This window comes from Globicephala melas, chromosome 5 (assembly GCF_963455315.2).
Source record: "Globicephala melas chromosome 5, mGloMel1.2, whole genome shotgun sequence".
NCBI classification, from domain to species: domain Eukaryota; kingdom Metazoa; phylum Chordata; class Mammalia; order Artiodactyla; family Delphinidae; genus Globicephala; species Globicephala melas.
Window position 1 is genome coordinate 32,490,874 of NC_083318.1, and position 18,345 is coordinate 32,509,218.

General features: G+C 37.5%; 1 protein-coding gene and 1 long non-coding RNA gene across 3 annotated transcripts in view; one reads left to right on the forward strand and one right to left on the reverse strand.

Annotated features, from left to right (window-relative positions):
* DKK2 (dickkopf WNT signaling pathway inhibitor 2) overlaps positions 1-15,239 on the forward strand; it is a 97,411-nt gene extending 82,172 nt beyond the window's left edge. The window contains exons 2-4 of the mRNA XM_030864119.2: positions 10,493-10,643; positions 12,046-12,201; positions 14,709-15,239. Of these exons, the coding sequence (XP_030719979.2) occupies positions 10,493-10,643; positions 12,046-12,201; positions 14,709-14,959 (558 nt within the window). The 3' untranslated portion in view covers positions 14,960-15,239. The remainder of the gene's footprint in view (positions 1-10,492; positions 10,644-12,045; positions 12,202-14,708) is intronic.
* LOC115857240 (uncharacterized) overlaps positions 1-18,345 on the reverse strand; it is a 341,441-nt gene that overhangs the window by 31,297 nt on the left and 291,799 nt on the right. For both annotated transcript variants that reach the window (XR_009563954.1, XR_009563953.1), the window contains exon 5: positions 12,032-12,164. This is a non-coding gene — a long non-coding RNA (uncharacterized lncRNA). The remainder of the gene's footprint in view (positions 1-12,031; positions 12,165-18,345) is intronic.

The window sequence follows — 18,345 nt, forward strand, 5'->3', positions numbered from 1 at the left end:
TATTGTAATTTCATCTGTCAGGAAGTCAGGCAATAATTCCCCTGGATGCTTTAAACCTATGATTATGTTAGAGACTCTGAGACTGATTCAAACTCTCTCAAACATTGTCCGGATCTTTGGAACCCAGAAATGACAACATAGGTGTACTCAGAGTGCTCTTTGCATGAAGAACTCCTATGTGAGATCTGCCTTATCAACTGAACATTCCAAATAAATAAAAATGAAGCAAAGGCATGTAGCATAGGTCCCTACCTATTTTACAGGTTATATAAATATCAGCTTAAAATACCTAGGGAAGGAATCAAACTGGAAAATGGGAAAGAGTAAGGATGGTAAAATAACTGATTATATGAGATAACTCCTATTCCTTTCTCTTGGTAACTAACAGACAAGCTTAGTAACTTACACAAACTTATCTCTTAGTAACTCATCCAAAGTTCAGGAGTTGGGGGCTTCCCTGGTGGTGCAGTGGTTGAGAGTCCGCCTGCCGATGCAGGGGACACGGGTTTGTGCCCCGGTCCGGGAAGATCCCACATGCCGTGGAGCGGCTGGGCCCGTGAGCCATGGCCACTGAGCCTGCGCATCCGGAGCCTGTGCTCCACAATGGGAGAGGCCACAGCAGTGAGAGGCCCACGTACCGAACAACAACAAAAAAAAAGGAGTCAAAGTTCAGGAGTTGAAGTGCTTCATCCTGTTGCACATATAACTTGCCTCTTGTCCCTCTATATCTCAGGAGTGTGTAATATAATGATTCTAGTCCATGACTCTTCATGGACTTACTGTTTATTTTCCTCCAAATGGCAAAGGCAGAAACAGATTGAGTTACTTAGGCAGAGTTCTGTGTTAGAGCTGTGAACCACCTCTTCGCCCTACTTTTTTTAATCAAAAGGTTTCTTAGGTTTCGATTCAATCTCTGTGGCTGTTGCTATTGCGTAAACCTCTTGCTCCAACCTTCTGGGTGATCTTTTGGGACCGCGCTTCATCTCAAATGTTTGCTTCTCCTCCCAGCACGCCTAGAGGATAAAGTGCTGCCTGCTTTCTTATTTATGATTGTAAATTTAAATGGTACATTTTATATTCTCAAGCAATATTTACACAGGACTTAAAGTAGTTCTTTCTTAAACAGAAATTGAGTTTTTTTCACTGCAAATGAATATTGAGGGCTATATTTTGCTGTGCTTTTTTCCATCTTCCCAACTATAAAAGAGCAATATTTTCAATTTTATCAGCTTCCATCAATTGTTTCCTCAAAAATCAGATTAGAATATGGTGAGAGGCCATTTGTCTATTAGTCTAGCCTAATTCTTAGAAGAAGTAAAAGAGAATTGAATGAGATTAGAGAAGCATGAAGTTTGTACATTTTATACTAAATGAAATCAGCCAAAACAATAAACATTAGCTCAATTAAATAACTGTTGGAACAATGGATTGTTTGTGTGTGTGTGTGTGTGTGTGTATCGTTTGAATGTTGCCTTGATGGTCTTATTCTGCTAATAAGATGACATTTATAAAACAAAAGAGAATTTTTAATCATGAAACTTCAATCTGTATTCTTGATACACTTGCAAGAAGCCCTCTCTCCAGGAAACCCAAGTTCTTCCAAGCCTTCCTAATATGAAAACCATGAGGCATAAAATTAGCAAGTAATAAGAAATTTCACTTTCAATTTCATAATATTAAAGTTGTCCCTCGGTGTCCACAGGGAATTGGTTCCAGGAACTCCCACTGTTGCCAAAATTCAAGGATGCTCAAGTCCCTTAGGTGAAATGGCCTAGTACAGTCGAGCCTCTGTGTCGGTGGGTTCCATGTCGGTGTGTTCCACCCGCGCACACACACACGACACACACATCTTCATGGAGTTCTCATGTTCTCATTTCTAAACCCAAGATATTATAAGTGAAAACTTACTCCAACTCATGAAACATTTCAAATTCACAAGTGTTTACGTTTGGGCACAGAAATCTTTACCAACATCGACCTACTCTATAATCATGAAGAAGGTCTTCTAAACAGCAATAAGAAAGTATGTTAAGTTTTCATATCTACCTGTGCATCAGTATTTGAATTTTCAATGTGCTTTTCATTGGAAGGGAAAATTTCATGCTATACAAAGGATAGAAAATAATAAAATCATACATCATCTGTTTATCATACTTCACACAGGGAGGAAGAGTACTTGTTTTGTAAAGACCAACAGGATACACGATGCAAAGAAAACTGCAAAGCTGTGCATTGCCAGCACGACACAGGTGTACACCACATGAGGATATGAAACAAGCCAGCACTAATGGGTGTGTTGACAGCTATGAGTCTACACTGTGTTTCTCCCAAAGTGCACTAGTGTGTTTGGTATGTGTTACTTTACTTTTTTATTTGTTTTAGAAATCCTCAAGCCCACCCCTAAACACAGTGGCTAAGTACTAGGAGTGAAGATGAACCTGCCTGGAAAACAGTTGTTGTCAGTGAGTCTCTTAGACTCATATTGATGTTAGGGAACCAATTCCCCCCTTAGACCCATATCTATCTGGGAGGTGCTACGGACGGAGTTCATATCTCATGTAGACCAGACACTGTCTGTATAACAAATGTATAAGAGCATCTTTAATCTTTGCAACAATTCTATAAAGCAGTGTTTCCCTATCTTACCTTATCATATAATCACCAGGACAGTATTCATTAAAAAATATAGATTTCTGGACCACATCCAGTCGTACAGAATTAGTCTCTATGAGGAGTCTGTGAATAAGTAGTTTTTAAAGACACCTCATGAGATTTTTAAGATTAGGTAAGGGAAACGCTGCTGAAGGTAGTATTATACCCATTTTATCAAGGAGGAAACAGAGACTCAGCTAAGTAACTGTATAACAAATTAACTGTGAAGGTGTAATTCAAATTGCAATATAACTCCAAATTTCTACCGACCATGTTACCTTGCTGCAGGTCATGAGGTCAAACAAATTTTAAGGCTACAATGAAAATTCTGTATTATAGACATTCAATTCTGGATTTAAAAGAAAATGTAAAATTGTGTAGTTTCTTCCTCTGTTTTGGTTAGGACAGTTATACTGAACCAACTGCAGAATTATAAAGGGCTTCATAATTATATGCGGAGTATAAAGGGCTCCAACCACTGCTGCCAAAGCATTCTAGAAATGCTTTTTGAATATGGGATAGAAGTGTTCTGTCCTATATATTCCAAATGAGGGCAGAATGGTCAAAAACAAGCAAAAATAAAAAGCCATGTACTGTTTAGATTTCTCTAGGTGCTGAGACCATATGGGAAGGGTTCCTCTTCCCATTCACCCCTTGATCAACAGCAGTAATGGACATGTTACAGTTGAGAATATGGTCTATGTTCAAAGTAGAGAATTCCCTGGAATCTCTTTTCTGCTTAATGACATACAGAGAACAGGGTGAAGCAACTAAAGTTGGAGAGGACCCTGCCTTTATTTCACAGAATTATTGTTTCTTAGGATTTAAATGAGGCTTTCTGAATACATTGGGGAGGTTAATGAACCCCTGGCAGAAATCTATCATTCCTAATTTATAATCCAGGCAGTATTAGTAGAAATTCTCTCAATTTTGAACTTTTATATCAAAAATCAAATGTCTAACAAACTTAGCCTTGAAATGAATATGTATAAAAGGTATTCAAAGGTTTTCCACGGTGTGCACAGCATGAATTGTTTTAGGGAATCAATTTCCAGATCCTTAACTTCCGTGGTTCTTTTTCTTATAATTGTCTGGAATATGCCTGTGTTTACAATAAGTCTTTTGCTATTTTATGTGGGAAAAAAAGAAAAACCGTCACGCATTCCAAATCTTGATATATTGCATTAGCCAGAGGTATAAAATCCACTTTTGGATGTAAAACTAAAATAGAATTTGGAATATTGGTTTTAACAAAGATATTCTTAATGGTTGATCAGGGCATCCTAAATGTACAAAGGCACTTTCTTTCCTTCTCTTATCTTCTTCTTGGATTGATCCCTTGATCATTATGTAGTATCCTTCCTTGTCCCTTGTAACAGTCTTTATTTTAGTCTATTTTTTCTGATATGAGTATTGCTACTCCAGATTTCTTTTGATTCCCATTTGCATGGAATACCTTTTTCCATCCCCTCACTTTCAGTCTGTATGTGTCCCTAGATCTGAAATGGGTCTCTTGTAGACAGCATATATACAGGTCTTGTTTTTGTATCCATTCAGCCAGTCTACGTTTTTTGGTTGGAGCATTTAATTCATTTACATTTAAGGTAATGATCGATATGTATGTTCTTATTGCCATTTTTTAAATTGTTTTGGATTTGTCTTTGTAGGTCTTTTTTCTTCCCTTCCTCTTTTGTTCTCTTGTGATTCGATGACTATCTCTAGTGTTGTGTTTGGAGTGCTTGTTCTTTTTTGTGTGTGTATCTGTTGTAGTTTTTTGGTTTGAAGTTCCCATGAGGTTTTGATATAGCAGTCTCTCTATATATACAAGGTTGATTTAAGTTGCTGGTCTCTTAATTTCAAATCCATTTCCCATTTCCTGCATTTGTGCTCTCCTCTTCTCATGGTTGCTGGTTTTGATATCATACTTGTATGTGGATGATTTCCTACTTTTACTGTATGTTTGCCTTTACTGGTGAGCTTTCCCATTTGTGATTTTCTTGTTTCTAGTTGTGGCCTCTTTTTTTTTTTTTTCCCCACCTAGAGAGGTTTCTTTAGCATTTGTTGTAAAGCTGGTTTGGTGGTGCTGAATTCTCTTTGCTTTTGCTTATCTGTAAAGCTTTTGATTTCTTCATTGAATCTGAAGGAGAGCCTTACTGGATAGAATATTCTTGGTTGTAGGTTTTTCCTTTTCATCACTTTAAATATCCTTCTCTTATTACTAATTTTTAAAAAGTGAATCTTGGCCCCAGTTGGAAAGTTCTGGATATAGAACATTCAAAATAGTTGTTATGACTTGTGCGTTTTAAAATTTAACTGAATGTCTTCTAAGACTAACTTGTTCAAGGAAGAATCTCATCTATTGGTAAATATGTTGTGATTTATTTTAGGATCAGGCTGCATTGATCAATATTTTACTGAATCATGAAAAATTACTGTGAACTTCACCTTATAAAATGTTTAATGTTATATATCGTATTAATAAAACAAACTTAAACTTATGCTGAAACATTTTACATGTCAAATGCAATGATACATGTTTTTCAAAATTAGTTTAGGGGTAATGCAGGCAAAACATTTGTAGATCACAGAACATAGTTGTTAGTGTCTGGATCATAGCTGGTGTTCAATAAATAAAAGCTGAATAAATAATTATTGAATACTGAATGAATACCCAAGCAGCCACCCTAAGAACCTATGGCACAGATCCAGAACACCATGAAATATCTGAAAATTTCCTCTCAAATTAAAAATAGCTCAATTCTCCTGGCCTTAGGTTCAGGAATCCTCAAAGATGCATCTAGTAAACCCCTATCCCCTAGAGGTAACTGTGGACAAAGGAAAAGATCAAATTGCATAGCCTTTGGCAAGAAGTGTACAACTGCACATGAGCCAGATTGAGTTATATTTCCCTGCTCCTCCTGCAGTTGAAATGTTAGGGTCTGAGTTTGAAATGACCACCTTAAAGGATAGCGTGTTTTGCATGCTCACTGAAATACAGATCTATCATGTGGAATGTCATGACAAGGGAAATTAATCTTTAAGAACCTAGAGGACACCAGTGTGATCTGGTTTCCCAAACGTAATTGCCAACCCTTTGCCGTGCTCTGTTTAAGACCCCAGACATGTTCCAATCCCCAGCCCTTTGCTGCTACCTCCCTCTGTCCACTTGCCTCAAATGTTTTTCATTCCCACAGCTGGGTTGTCCCCCTACAGGCTTTCTTCTGCCTGCCCAGCTGATGACGTTTTTCTGCCTCCAGAAAACTTCCGAGATTGTTATAAACAGTGCTTACAGGGGACAAAGGATTGTCCCAATTAAAAACAACAACAACAAAACTAGGACAGTCTTGCAAGAATCCGAATGGGTGGGTAGCCGACATGAACACTTTATGTTGTTTCTCTCTTCTTCATTCCCCCCATCATTAAACAGGAACATGTCATTGTTTTGAAAGCTTGGGAGTTAAACTAAGGTTTTAGCTGTGGCCAAAGGTCTATTGAATAGTCAGTCAGTGCTGCTGAGATACCTGAAACACTTTTTCTCATTTCATAATCACTTCACTGTTGCACTGGGGTGTTCTAAGGGATGGGCAGTAATTGGAAAATAAGAATAAATTCAGCCCTAAATCTAAGTCTTGATTTAACAGGCCTTTTCTCCCTGCAGGTTTAAGAAGAATTGAAAAAAAAAAGGCTCAATTAGTTTAAATAAGATGCAGTAACATTTTATTTTTTCATTAGAATATTATTTAATTATCATTATTTGCATGATGGGATTTTGCTTATAACTCTGATTACACTGAGTTTAAGTGGACAGAAAACTGTTGTCACAAAAATGGAATGGAAGATGTTGTTTACAGTCTTGTGTTTTCCGCCAGTATTCTGTTTTTTCCAACAGCTGCAGTAGGACATGCTGTTGGTATTTGGAGGCTTCTAGAAAGAGAAGTGGCCAAGTTTATTTTCCTAATCTCTAAATTCAGCACATAGGTCACCACTCAAACACCTTTTCTGTGTGTGCATTAATAGTCATTATTAAATGCTCTCAGTCACGACACCTTACAAGGAGGCCTAAAAGCCAGGGCAGGGCTCTGATCCCCAAGTGTTCTGCTGCTGAGCACATGTGATTTATCTGCAGAAGTTACTTAACCTCTCTTCACTTCATTGTTAAAACTGTAATAAATAAATGTTCTAGATTAGCAAAAATATCCTTTATACTAAAAAAGGAATGCTCCCTTCTGACAGACTTATTTTCAAGCTGTGTCCAATATGTTCACTCTTATTTTAGTCCGTGTCATGGTGGTAATGATAACTAGCACTGCTATTTATGGGAACAACTGTATTTTTAGCCTAGAAAGGGGGCTGGGAAAAACTTCTCTGTTTTGTTGGCCTGATCATGGACAGCTCTCATGTTTTCTTAATTTATGGCCCATCATCTGCTATTATTAGATATCACAAATGAATTTATCCCCTAAGTATGACTAAAGCTAAGTCATGAATGATTCTGCATGAAGGCGAGTATTCCTGGATGCTCAGGCAACCAAATTTCTGATTCAGTTTTGGAACTTTTAGTACAGGAGGGGCATGTATAAAGTCTCTCCCTAATTCTTTCACTTGATTTGCAGTCTTCCACACAGACTGTCATTGTTCCTAAACTCAAGTAAATGAAGAATCATAAAAGTTGGCTATTAATAATTTCCATAGCAGGTTAAGAAAATCAGTCTTATTCATTTATAAAATAAGTACCAGGGAAGCATATTATTATTTTTGTTAAATGGAAACTTAAGACTAAGGTACTCAAATGTAAAAATCATCATTAAATGGGACCTTTGGAGGCCAAAGTAAAGGGAAAGGATTTTTCCGTGGGAAAGCTTCTTAATGACACTTTTATTAATGAATATAATTCCCTTCAGTGGTCTGTTAATTGCCACAGGTCACTTCTTCAGGATTCTCCATAACTACTTTAACTATGTGCTTTTCTTTCTGTCTCTCTCTCCCAATCTCCCTCCCTCCCTCCCTCGCCTAATATGATACCATTTCCAGACATGTTAAAAGGGTTAATGTAGGAAAAACCCAATAGCAAGCTGCAGAACCTCATACTTGAGTTGAAAACTCTTTACTAAAAAATAATGCATTAGGCTAAAAACATGAGAATTGGTATTAATGGGTCAGAGTCATATTTCCTCCTGTTTTGTATTCTCTTGCTAATGGTTACACCAAGGGAAACTTTATGGCTGACTAGATCCATCCTGGGGGAACACTGATTTCAGATGTTTCTGAAATATCACTTGCTTTCCCTAAACTTGTTTCAATCAATTTTTCTCATCCATTCTTGATTTTATTCATATATAAAGGCTGTTGTTTGGAGCCCGGAGTTCCATAAGCATACTAGAAGCTGTGTAATATAACCTTTCATTTCAATTATTAAATTTTTTTTTTTTTTGTCATAGCACTCCTCTTAATATTATGTTCTGGGATTCCATTCCAAGGACAAGTTCACATTAACAATAACCTTCAATTTAAAAAAAAAGTCCTGCATACTTTTCCTGCCTATATCATTTATATTTCAAGCCAATTAAAAGATCTATTGGAACATAATAAAACTACCTGATATTTTTTGTCTCTTCCCTCTAAAAATTGGTGAGAATTTTACTGTGATCCTATTCACAAAGTACTATTGTGCATATTACTTTTTGTAATAGCATCAAATATTTCCCATCTCAAGTATTTCCCATTTCAATATTTTCCATTTCCCACAACTGAGAATGGGAAGACTATGATGTGCCTTCCACAATTTTCTGCTTAAATGAGCTGCTACTTTTAGCAAACAACTTGCTTTCTACCATACAGGCTATTTTTTAGGAATGGAATCAAGTATTATTCTATATTCAGAATCCCTTGAAGAGTCATTGTTTGAGTTGAATTGCACATGATGTTTTATGTGACATATGTTTACTTCCATTGAAAGAACATGTCCTATTTTTGAGGAAGGAAAAGAAACTTGTGAGACATCAGATGTTTCTTGCAAAACAATTTGGTGAAATAAATGTAAATGAATCAGAAACATGTGAATTGTATTTCAGTTAAAATTAATGGGTTTAAATATGAAGGCAGTAAAGCACTCAGGGGGAAAGAGTGTAGCAAGTCGGGAAGTGACATCTGTTTTGTTTTCATCCGTCTTGGACTCTTGAAAATGGCCTAATACTCTGAATTCAACCTCATTCAGAGTCCCTCTTAAGTCTAACAATGGAGTTATAGAATGGGACAATAGTATTCAAATTAATTTTATAGCTTTATCTGGCTCCAGTTATAATGCGGGCGTCAAACATTGCCACTGTGCAATTTTTCAAAAGCACTTTCAGTTTGAAGTTAGAGGTTTTTCTATTCTCTTCTGAGGGTAAACAGAAAATTGTTATGATGCTAAAAGTGTATTTTTTTCATAGAACAACAGCGTAAAGTTTTCAGAGTCACATATCAACTTCGTATTTATTTCCTCTTTCTAAGATGAACAGATCTAAATGGAAAACACAGGGGGCAGAATGCATACACACGTACGCAGGAGAAGGGCACAGGGAGAAAAGGCGATGGAATAGAGTGAGAGAGAACGAGAGAGGAGGGAAGGAATAAGCAATGCATGCAGGGGTGAGGTCATCAAGCCTCATTTCAAAAGTAAAGCGCTCAAACCACACTACTTATTTTAGTGTCACAAAAATTTTATCCCATAGTTTTATAGTCATATCATTTATGCTTGCTTAAAAACAACTACATAGCTTTTTATTTTTATATTTTTTCAATTTTAAAAAAATGCATTACTCTGAAAAGCAGGGAAAAAAATGTACAAAAAAAAAAAAAAAAAGGACTTACAAATAATTTTCCCTGTCAACATGCCTCAAAATTTGAGTACTGTAAGTTTGATGTGATATTTCAGTTTCTCAACTCTCAGTCTCTGAAAACAGGGACATTTTAAGTGTTCCAGTAACTTGCAAGAGACAAGGAGTATATAACTGGATTGTGTGTTTATATATATATATATATATATATATATATTCTTTTGTTTTTGAGATAATATATGACACTGCTTAAGTAGCCTTCTGAACATATAACCTGGTAGAGAAATGTAGGAACAGAAGTCCTTTCTGTATAAGTTGAAGGTACAGTAAACCATAGGGCTGTTTTTGTGTGTTAAGAGCCTGCTGTTTTGTTTCCTGAGAACATGAGGTTGTATCAGTCATTGGAGTTCAGCGTCTCTCTGACCACTCAGAGCTCTGCTGCTGCTCACCACTGAGTTTGGAATGAAGATGCTGTTCCTTGATTTCTTTGTGCCAAAAGGTTCATCGCTTCAAACTCTTAGAAGCATCTCCCCTCTTTGCTCCTCTATCTGTTCCATAATTGGGCAGGAGATGTGTTTTAGCTGCTACCACAGCCCTTTGTTGCTTTATTTAACCTTCTCCTCATCCTAGTTTAGTGGATAAAAAATGGAGTGGCTAGGCTGTTTCATTTACACCTTAAATCAGTGGCAATATAACATTTAGAACTGGTTTTGAGCTCCCAGAGTCACTCTTTAGGGCTCTACTAATCAACATAAAGTCTAAATCCTAACCCCTAATTTGTGTCAATGAAAATATATGAATAGTGCCAACTTCATCTTCATCACCATCAACAGTAAATATTTATAAAGTCCTCAATTAAGTAACTTACTATGTAATATCTCTGCTGAGCACATTATTACAATGGTATATTTCCTTTGAGGAGGGATACATTGTGATTTATTTTCCATCATGATTTGGTGCAGTAACTTTTTGTTACAAGATCTAATCTTTGCTTTTGGTGTTGTTGTTCCACTTCATGACAGGCCTACCCTTGTAGCAGTGATAAGGAATGTGAAGTTGGAAGATACTGCCACAGTCCCCACCAAGGATCTTCGGCCTGCATGGTGTGTCGAAGGAAAAAGAAGCGCTGCCATAGAGATGGCATGTGTTGTCCTGGCACCCGCTGCAATAATGGTAAAGGTCTCGCTCAGTGTTGAAGGGCCTCTTTCCTTTCATGTAGGAGGCCTGGCTACCAAGTTAGGCTGCCTTCTCCTTAGTCAGACTCCTGAAATGTAAGGAGCCTTTCAAAATTGGCAGGAATGGGATCAGGGTTTAGATATGTATAAGATTACCTGGATTCCCTCTCAAATCTTAGTTTTCCTGGGCTCTGACCATCTCCTATAATTTATAATCTATGCTGATCTAGGATTTGCCGTATTGAAATGTTGCATATAAATAGCTAGATGTTCTATTCCACTAAACACTTAAGCAAATATGTGCAAAGGAACCAAAGAAAGGAACATGCTATGATTTAGCAATACACTTGTGAATCTGTTTTCCATTTCCATACTAGTTTCATACTTTTACTCTTATACTCAAGGTGTCCTCTTTTTTTTTTTTTTTTTTTTTTTTTTTGGTACGCGGGCCTCTCACTGCTATGGCCTCTCCCGCTGCGGAGCACAGGCTCCGGACGCGCAGGCTCAGCGGCCATGGCTCACGGGCCCAGCCGCTCCACGGCACGTGGGATCCTCCCAGACCAGGGCACGAACCCGTGTCCCCTGCATCGGCAGGTGGACTCCCAACCACTGCGCCACCAGGGAAGCCCCCAAGGTGTCTTCTTTTGAAGGCCCTACCCCGTGGCATGCACAAATGCTGATGGAGTGATTGGTTCCTCCAAAAGGAGACACAGGAGTCTATTCCCTGGCCTTCACCCAATCTCAATGAGCTTAGAAGCAGACAATTCAGCATTAACGATAAAATGAAGAACCACCAACAACACATGGTAAAACCATTAAATAATTGCAGAAGGTGATCAGAAACATACACTTATTCATACAAAACAACATAATCAGGCTCATAATCCTATACTTATTCCTGACCTCTGGGCATAGTCCTATTGGAAGTACCCTGGACAAGAAGAGGTGAAGGGAAGACCTCATACCATTAGAGGTGTTTACAGTGTAGACAAGGATTATACTGTTGATTGAAAAAGGAACCTTGATCTTTTTCTGATCAGATGTCTGATTAGACAATTATAAGGTATTAAGAGCTAATAATAATTTAATACTTTACTATGTCACTATTCTAAGCACTTCACATGTATTCACAGTCATTTAGTGAAATGAATTCTGTTTTCATCCTTATTTTTGCCCAAGGTCACTTGGTCTTGAGGGTGGCAAGATTCAAATCAAGAAATCCTGGCTCAGGACCATACTATTCAATTCTCAGTCTGGACAAATATATAAATAAATGAATAGATGAATGAATAGACAGATGATAGATAAATGGCTTCATACCTCACATCAGGAGAATACTTGGATAAGAATCACATTTTAGAGAATTGAATAAGTCTAACTAATTACCTGACCATCTCCAGGCATCTGTATCCCCGTCACTGAGAGCATCTTAACTGCTCACATCCCAGCTCTGGACGGCACTCGGCACAGAGATGGAAACCACGGTCACTACTCAAACCACGACTTGGGATGGCAGAATCTAGGAAGAACACACACTAAGATGTCACATATAAAAGGTAGGGATATCTGTAGCTCTATGTTTACTTTTTCTTGTTTTATAATGAAGTAAAAGAAAAATATCGATAATTAATTCCATTGGTTTTGTGTGCAACTTGAAAAAAAATTTTGGGAAGTTACTTTAATAGCAAGATTTTAACTGAATTTCTTAATTCTTAATTTTGAGGATGCTAGAGGTTTCTTAGGGATCTTAAATTGTTAGAAAATACATATTGCAAGAATTTCAGTACCCTAATTAACCATGCCATTTTCTAAACAGCCTTTTTACAGGATGTTTAGAATAAATCTTTTATACAAGCATTTCTCTTCCATATTCAAGCATAAAGCATTCCAAAAAATAAATGGGAAAATGTTTGCTGCCGTATGATTAAATCACTAAGATTTAGAGTCTTTTTCTCATCTTTGCAGATTCAAAAATTGTATTTCACTTAACAACCAGATAATATACTGCGCATAAACCAATTTACCAAAAATAATTGAGATTACATATGCCCATAAAATGCCCTTCCTTGTGTCAAAATATTTGGGAAGCCTAATCACTAATAGTAAAATTTAAAAGTATGAAATTATTGAACCCAGTTACTAATAGTAAAATTTTGAAAAATAGAAATACCTATTTTTTTTTGTTTTGAAATATCTATATTTTTAAAGGAAGTTTTTGTAAGTGTATTCTGTGGAGCACTATTCTTTCAAGACGTTCTGTGAATGAAAGAGCCCTGTGTTCAAGAGTTTTGGAATAAGGTATCTCCCCATTTCTGGAACTTTATAATTAACATTGATATACTGAAGTCCAGCAACGAGGAAAACTGGTTAACTTTTTTAAACATTGTGTTTCCCTGGCTTACTTGACCACAAAACCATTTCCCCACATTTTCACCTTCTGCCGAGCTAGTATCCTAGAGAATATCTGACCTATTAGTCCAACCTGGAATACTAATGGTCAAATCAATAGGGCCAAAGAGACTGACAATTCCTCTTCAATTATCCCTTGTCTACACTCCCTGAAGGCCTAAGTGCTTTATCCACATCTCCTATTTCTAGTCCACCAAATTCACATGCATTTGTTAGTACCTGAGTATCCTTCTTTATTCTGACAGATATCTATGTCACAGTACAGTTTCAAATTTATTGCTTTTATCTAATTATATGTGGAATTTTCTGATGACAGCCAATAATATATCTTATACAACTCAGCTAGTGAGTAGCATCCACATCACACAGTGGAACTGGTGACATCTGGGCTGACAGCTAACCTTTTAGAACAGGCTTGGCACATTATGGCCTGTGAGACAAGTCTGTCCTTACGCCATTTTTTTTTTTTTTTTTCGGTACGTGGGCCTCTCACTGTTGTGGCCTCTCCCGCTGCGGAGCACAGGCTCCAGACGCGCAGGCTCAGCGGCCATGGCTCACGGGCCCAGCCGCTCCGCGGCATGCGGGATCCTCCTGGACCGGGGCACGAACCCGCGTCCCCTGCATCGGCAGGCGGACTCTCAACCACTGCGCCACCAGGGAAGCCCCTGCCGCCATTTTTGTAAATAATGTTTTATTGTAACACAGACTTGCCCATTCACGTAGGCATATTTATCTATGGTGGTTTTTATGATACAACAGCAGGATGAGGAGCTGTGACACAGATCACATGGCCTAAAAAGTTTAAAGTATTTACAATCTGGCAGGTTACAAAGAATCTTGTTGACTAGTACTTTTTTATAAAGATTACACATCAACGCAGCTGTGATGTGTGGGTGTTCTTTGCTAACTTGATTGTTTTTCTGAATTAAATACCCAGATTTGTGCTCCTACGTCATTTTTATGATGGGTTCTTGGTTGACCCTGGGGCTATCTGCCCTTGCTCTGCTCCACTCTGTAACTCAGCTTTTTATAGACTTCATTTACTGGGCTCCCCGTCAGATGGCTTCCGACCACATGGGTTTGCCTGTGGTGAGACTGAGAGGTAGAGGAAGGGAAAAGCCAACAGATTCTCTCTGCCTCAGGTAGTGTTTCTGGCAGAGCTGTACCTCGTTGGGGCCTCAGCTCCTGCCAGGTGGGCCTGTTGGGATTCCAGTTCCCACCCTTGCCCCGTTCAGATACCACCGGCTCCTTTGGATCCTCCAGACTAAATGTGGTAGTGGCTTCCTGTTGTGTTGCTTTACCATCCTCTGGTACTTCTTAGCCCTGCCACTCACTACCTATGTGACCAGTTCTCTGCATTAAATATCTTCTCTTTTGAATACTCAGAGATTCTGTGTTCCTGGCTAGATTTTAACCGATACATGGTCTCTAGGAGTCCCAGACAATTACAGCCTTCTCCTTGAATCAGAGTTGTTTACTCTTTCCAAGAAGATACCAAATTAATTAATTTGAAAGCAATTCTGTTTACTTATTTTCACTCACCTAGTAAACAAAAAAAGAACAGAGAAATATCTAAAAGCACACCATGCCAAAGTAAGGAGAAGATTTTTTTCTAAAGTGTCATGGTGAAATATTTTGGTCATCATCTCCGTAGGGCATGAAGGAGACCCCTGTCTACGATCATCAGACTGCATTGAAGGGTTTTGCTGTGCTCGTCACTTCTGGACCAAAATCTGCAAACCAGTGCTCCATCAGGGAGAAGTCTGTACCAAGCAACGCAAGAAGGGCTCTCACGGGCTGGAAATCTTCCAGCGGTGTGACTGCGCAAAAGGCCTTTCTTGTAAAGTATGGAAAGATGCCACCTACTCCTCCAAAGCCAGACTCCACGTGTGCCAGAAAATATGACCACCTCTGAGGGAAGAAAAGCATCACTAGCAGACTGTGAATCTGTGTATTTAATACAGTACAGCATGGGGGAAAACAGGATTTGGATTTCAGAAGGGCTAAAATGAGGAATGTCATAAGAATATAGATCACAGAAAGAGAAAGAAAATGGAGCAGATTAGAAAGGGTGACGAGTGTGGTACAATCAGTGTGTTTCCACCATGCACCTTGTTTATGTAAATAATGTATACATTTGTGAAAATGCTATGACTCAAAAAAAAAAAAAAAAACAGTGAAATTACTAACGAATACCATGTGACTTTCCAGCAGTTTAGGTTGTGCTAGAGGATCAGGTTCCTTCACATTGGTGATTGATTGCCTATAAAAATAACCTAAAAGCCATATTTCTCTTTAAAGTTATACTTTAACAACAAAATACTCCCCATATATCCTGGCATACAATAGACTCTAAAACATGAAAAGAAGAGTTAAATAGGAAACGAAAGCGTGGAGCAGAGTTAATTTGCAACACAGAATCACCTTTTAATTTGGAACACTACTTCTTACCACTCAATTAAAGACCTTCGTAGATGATAAGAAAAAAAGCAGTCGATATTTTCCAAATAATATCAAAATAATCACAGGTCTTTTGTCTAGTCCTTCAGAAAAAAACAAACTCGTTTTTCCTCACACTGCTTATTTACATTTTTCAAAACTTTAATTTCACTTATAATTAATAAGAACCAGTATAATAAGACAAAAATAATCCATTCAGATTCTAAAGGATCTAAATTGCATCTCTCTTGATTGTATGTGATTCCTACCCATTTTATTCTCCATATTATACACGTTATTTGTGAATAGCACCGAGCAGAATTTTCAGATTGTAAAAGTTTTAAGATGCCCAAAATAAAAGTTACTAGATCACATTTTGTAAAGCTTTGGCATTTCCTATTTTTGATAGAATTGGACATTTATTCTTTACATACTCTGCAGTACAGTAGGGTAAAGCTGATAAAAGAGCTACATGTGTCCTGCACTGAAGCACAGCAAGGAAATAAATAGGGAAAACGTTGTCAAGTATTGGCAACACATAGATCGTATGTCTGAAGCACAAACTCACTTTTCATATTTGAAGTCCAAGGCTGCACAACCTAAATGGAAGTTTTCCATGGGATTTGCCATCACAATATTTACTACACAGATGAGTTCAGCGTGAGTTAACAACTACTTGTCCTCAAAATATTTATTTTCTATTTTTGAGGTCCTAAAATAATCTTAACATGAGGAGGTCTCATTAAATGGACTCCAAGGCAGGTAGGATATAGTAAGCTTCCATTGCCCTCGGTAAGCTTCTTTCTAACTGGCTGGCACCATCTGATTTTTTCTGCACCAGCCTCTCTCTGCAACAGCTGTTTCTTTGCCAAAGATACAGTTTCTGTTTTCTGCAGTCATTGAGATTAAAAAAGTATAAATGGAATAACTTGTAAAATCGACATTTTGCTAATCTATAGAAACCACAGGTTCTAAATTCTTTGAATCCATTTTATTACTTTTTTACTTTACTCAGTTCTAAATATTATGTCTAGAGCATAAAGCAAAAAAGTTATCTTATAGTTGTTACTTTTGACCTTTTCTTTTATAGACCTTAAGTCACTCCTTAATTTTCTTTTACTTAAATCCCAGTTGCAGTCTCACATTCAAGTTCTCCCAGTAGAAACTCAACCTGAGCCTGCATGTCTATTAAGAATTTCAGCTTCCCACATACATTTACAAGTATGATTAAGATTTCCATTTTCCCCACATGTCCGTTAAAACTTATTAGCTAATCTATCCAAGAACCAAAGTCTGTAAACAAGCAGGTTTCTATAAGCTTGGCAACATGAAAATGGAACATTTTAGTCAAACATTTCTTATATAGCAATCTGGTTTCTGCATTTTTTTTCCTTATGTACATCCCTTCAAAAATTATTATTTGAAGTAATTTATTTACAGGAAATGTTAATGAGATGTATTTTCTTATAGAGATATTTCTTACAGAAAGCTCTGTAGCAGAATATATTTGCAGCTATTGACTTTGTAATTTAGGGGAAATGTATAATAAGATAAAATATATTAAATTTTTCTCCTCCAAAAATGGAATTCAAACTTCCTTGTGTTTTGCTTATGGGAAAAACTTTTATGGAATCATAGATTCTCTGAGTTTAAGTGGACTGGGTCTGATGTTGCAGTCTTAGTTGAAATCTTTTGAATGACATCACCATGAGCTGATGCAAGGCAGTTTTACTATTACTGAAGGTGCTTATTTCATGGCAGGACAGCTTTAATTGTTTGTTGAAAGTTCTTTTTTTCATTAAACTAAAGTATTCCAGCTTGTGCTTACCACCCATTTATTCTTACTTTGCCTTCTGGAACATTTTAGAACACAAACTCCACAAACCTCTTTAAAACACTTGAAGTCACCTACCATATTTCCTATAATCTTCTCTCCAGGTTAAAATTTCCCACAATAGAGATGCCAACATGCTTAGGTATTGGTTCATTCCTCTATGGCACAAACAAAATACAAAATATCTTTATCCCTATATAGCTATAGACTGGCCCTGCATGAACTAAAATCTACTTCCTAGGAAGGTCTTTCCTCTGCTTCCTGAATACAAAGATGTCAGGAGTGTTTCACAAACATTATTCACCAATTATGAGACCAGGAGTGGCTGCAAGAGTCCATGTTGTATTAGAGATGTTAATGGGCTGGAAATGTGGAAAATAAACATTCTGTGACATAGTGGAATGGACTGAGTACAGCTATGGCAGCTTAATGATGCCAAAACAGTCCCATAGCTAGAGGTCATGGTTGAAGACATCTCAAGCACTGGTGAAATAATTCCCCACATTATTCTAATTAGTCACTTAGTATATTATTAAATAGTTATCCATTTCTTCAAATCAAGAACATTTATATTTCCAAGCTACAGTGTATTTTTAGATTATAAGAATCACATCGGTGATATTTTTCTTTTCCACTGAGCTCAGTGAGATGCTCTAGAAGTGACGAATTGTCCTGATTTCCTTTTTTAGCCAAGAAACAAAATACCCTATCATAGCCTCAGGATTTGAGGAGGGGAAACAATCCATGACACCTTTCTCCGTCCCCAAATTCAGACCATTTGAGAAAAAGGTTAAGAAAGAAAGGCAGATGACAGATTACCCTATGGCTGATAAAGTTAATATTGGAAAGTGTGGCATGTATCTGTGGGCAAGAGGACACCAGAAAGAGACAGATTCTGTGCCCCTACTCAGGCAATACTAGACAACATCAGTTCTACCTGTTGGAACTGCCCCTGCAAAACTTACAATCTGGATGGGCACAACAGAATGATACACTTTCTTCTCGAAGTTAGTGCCAA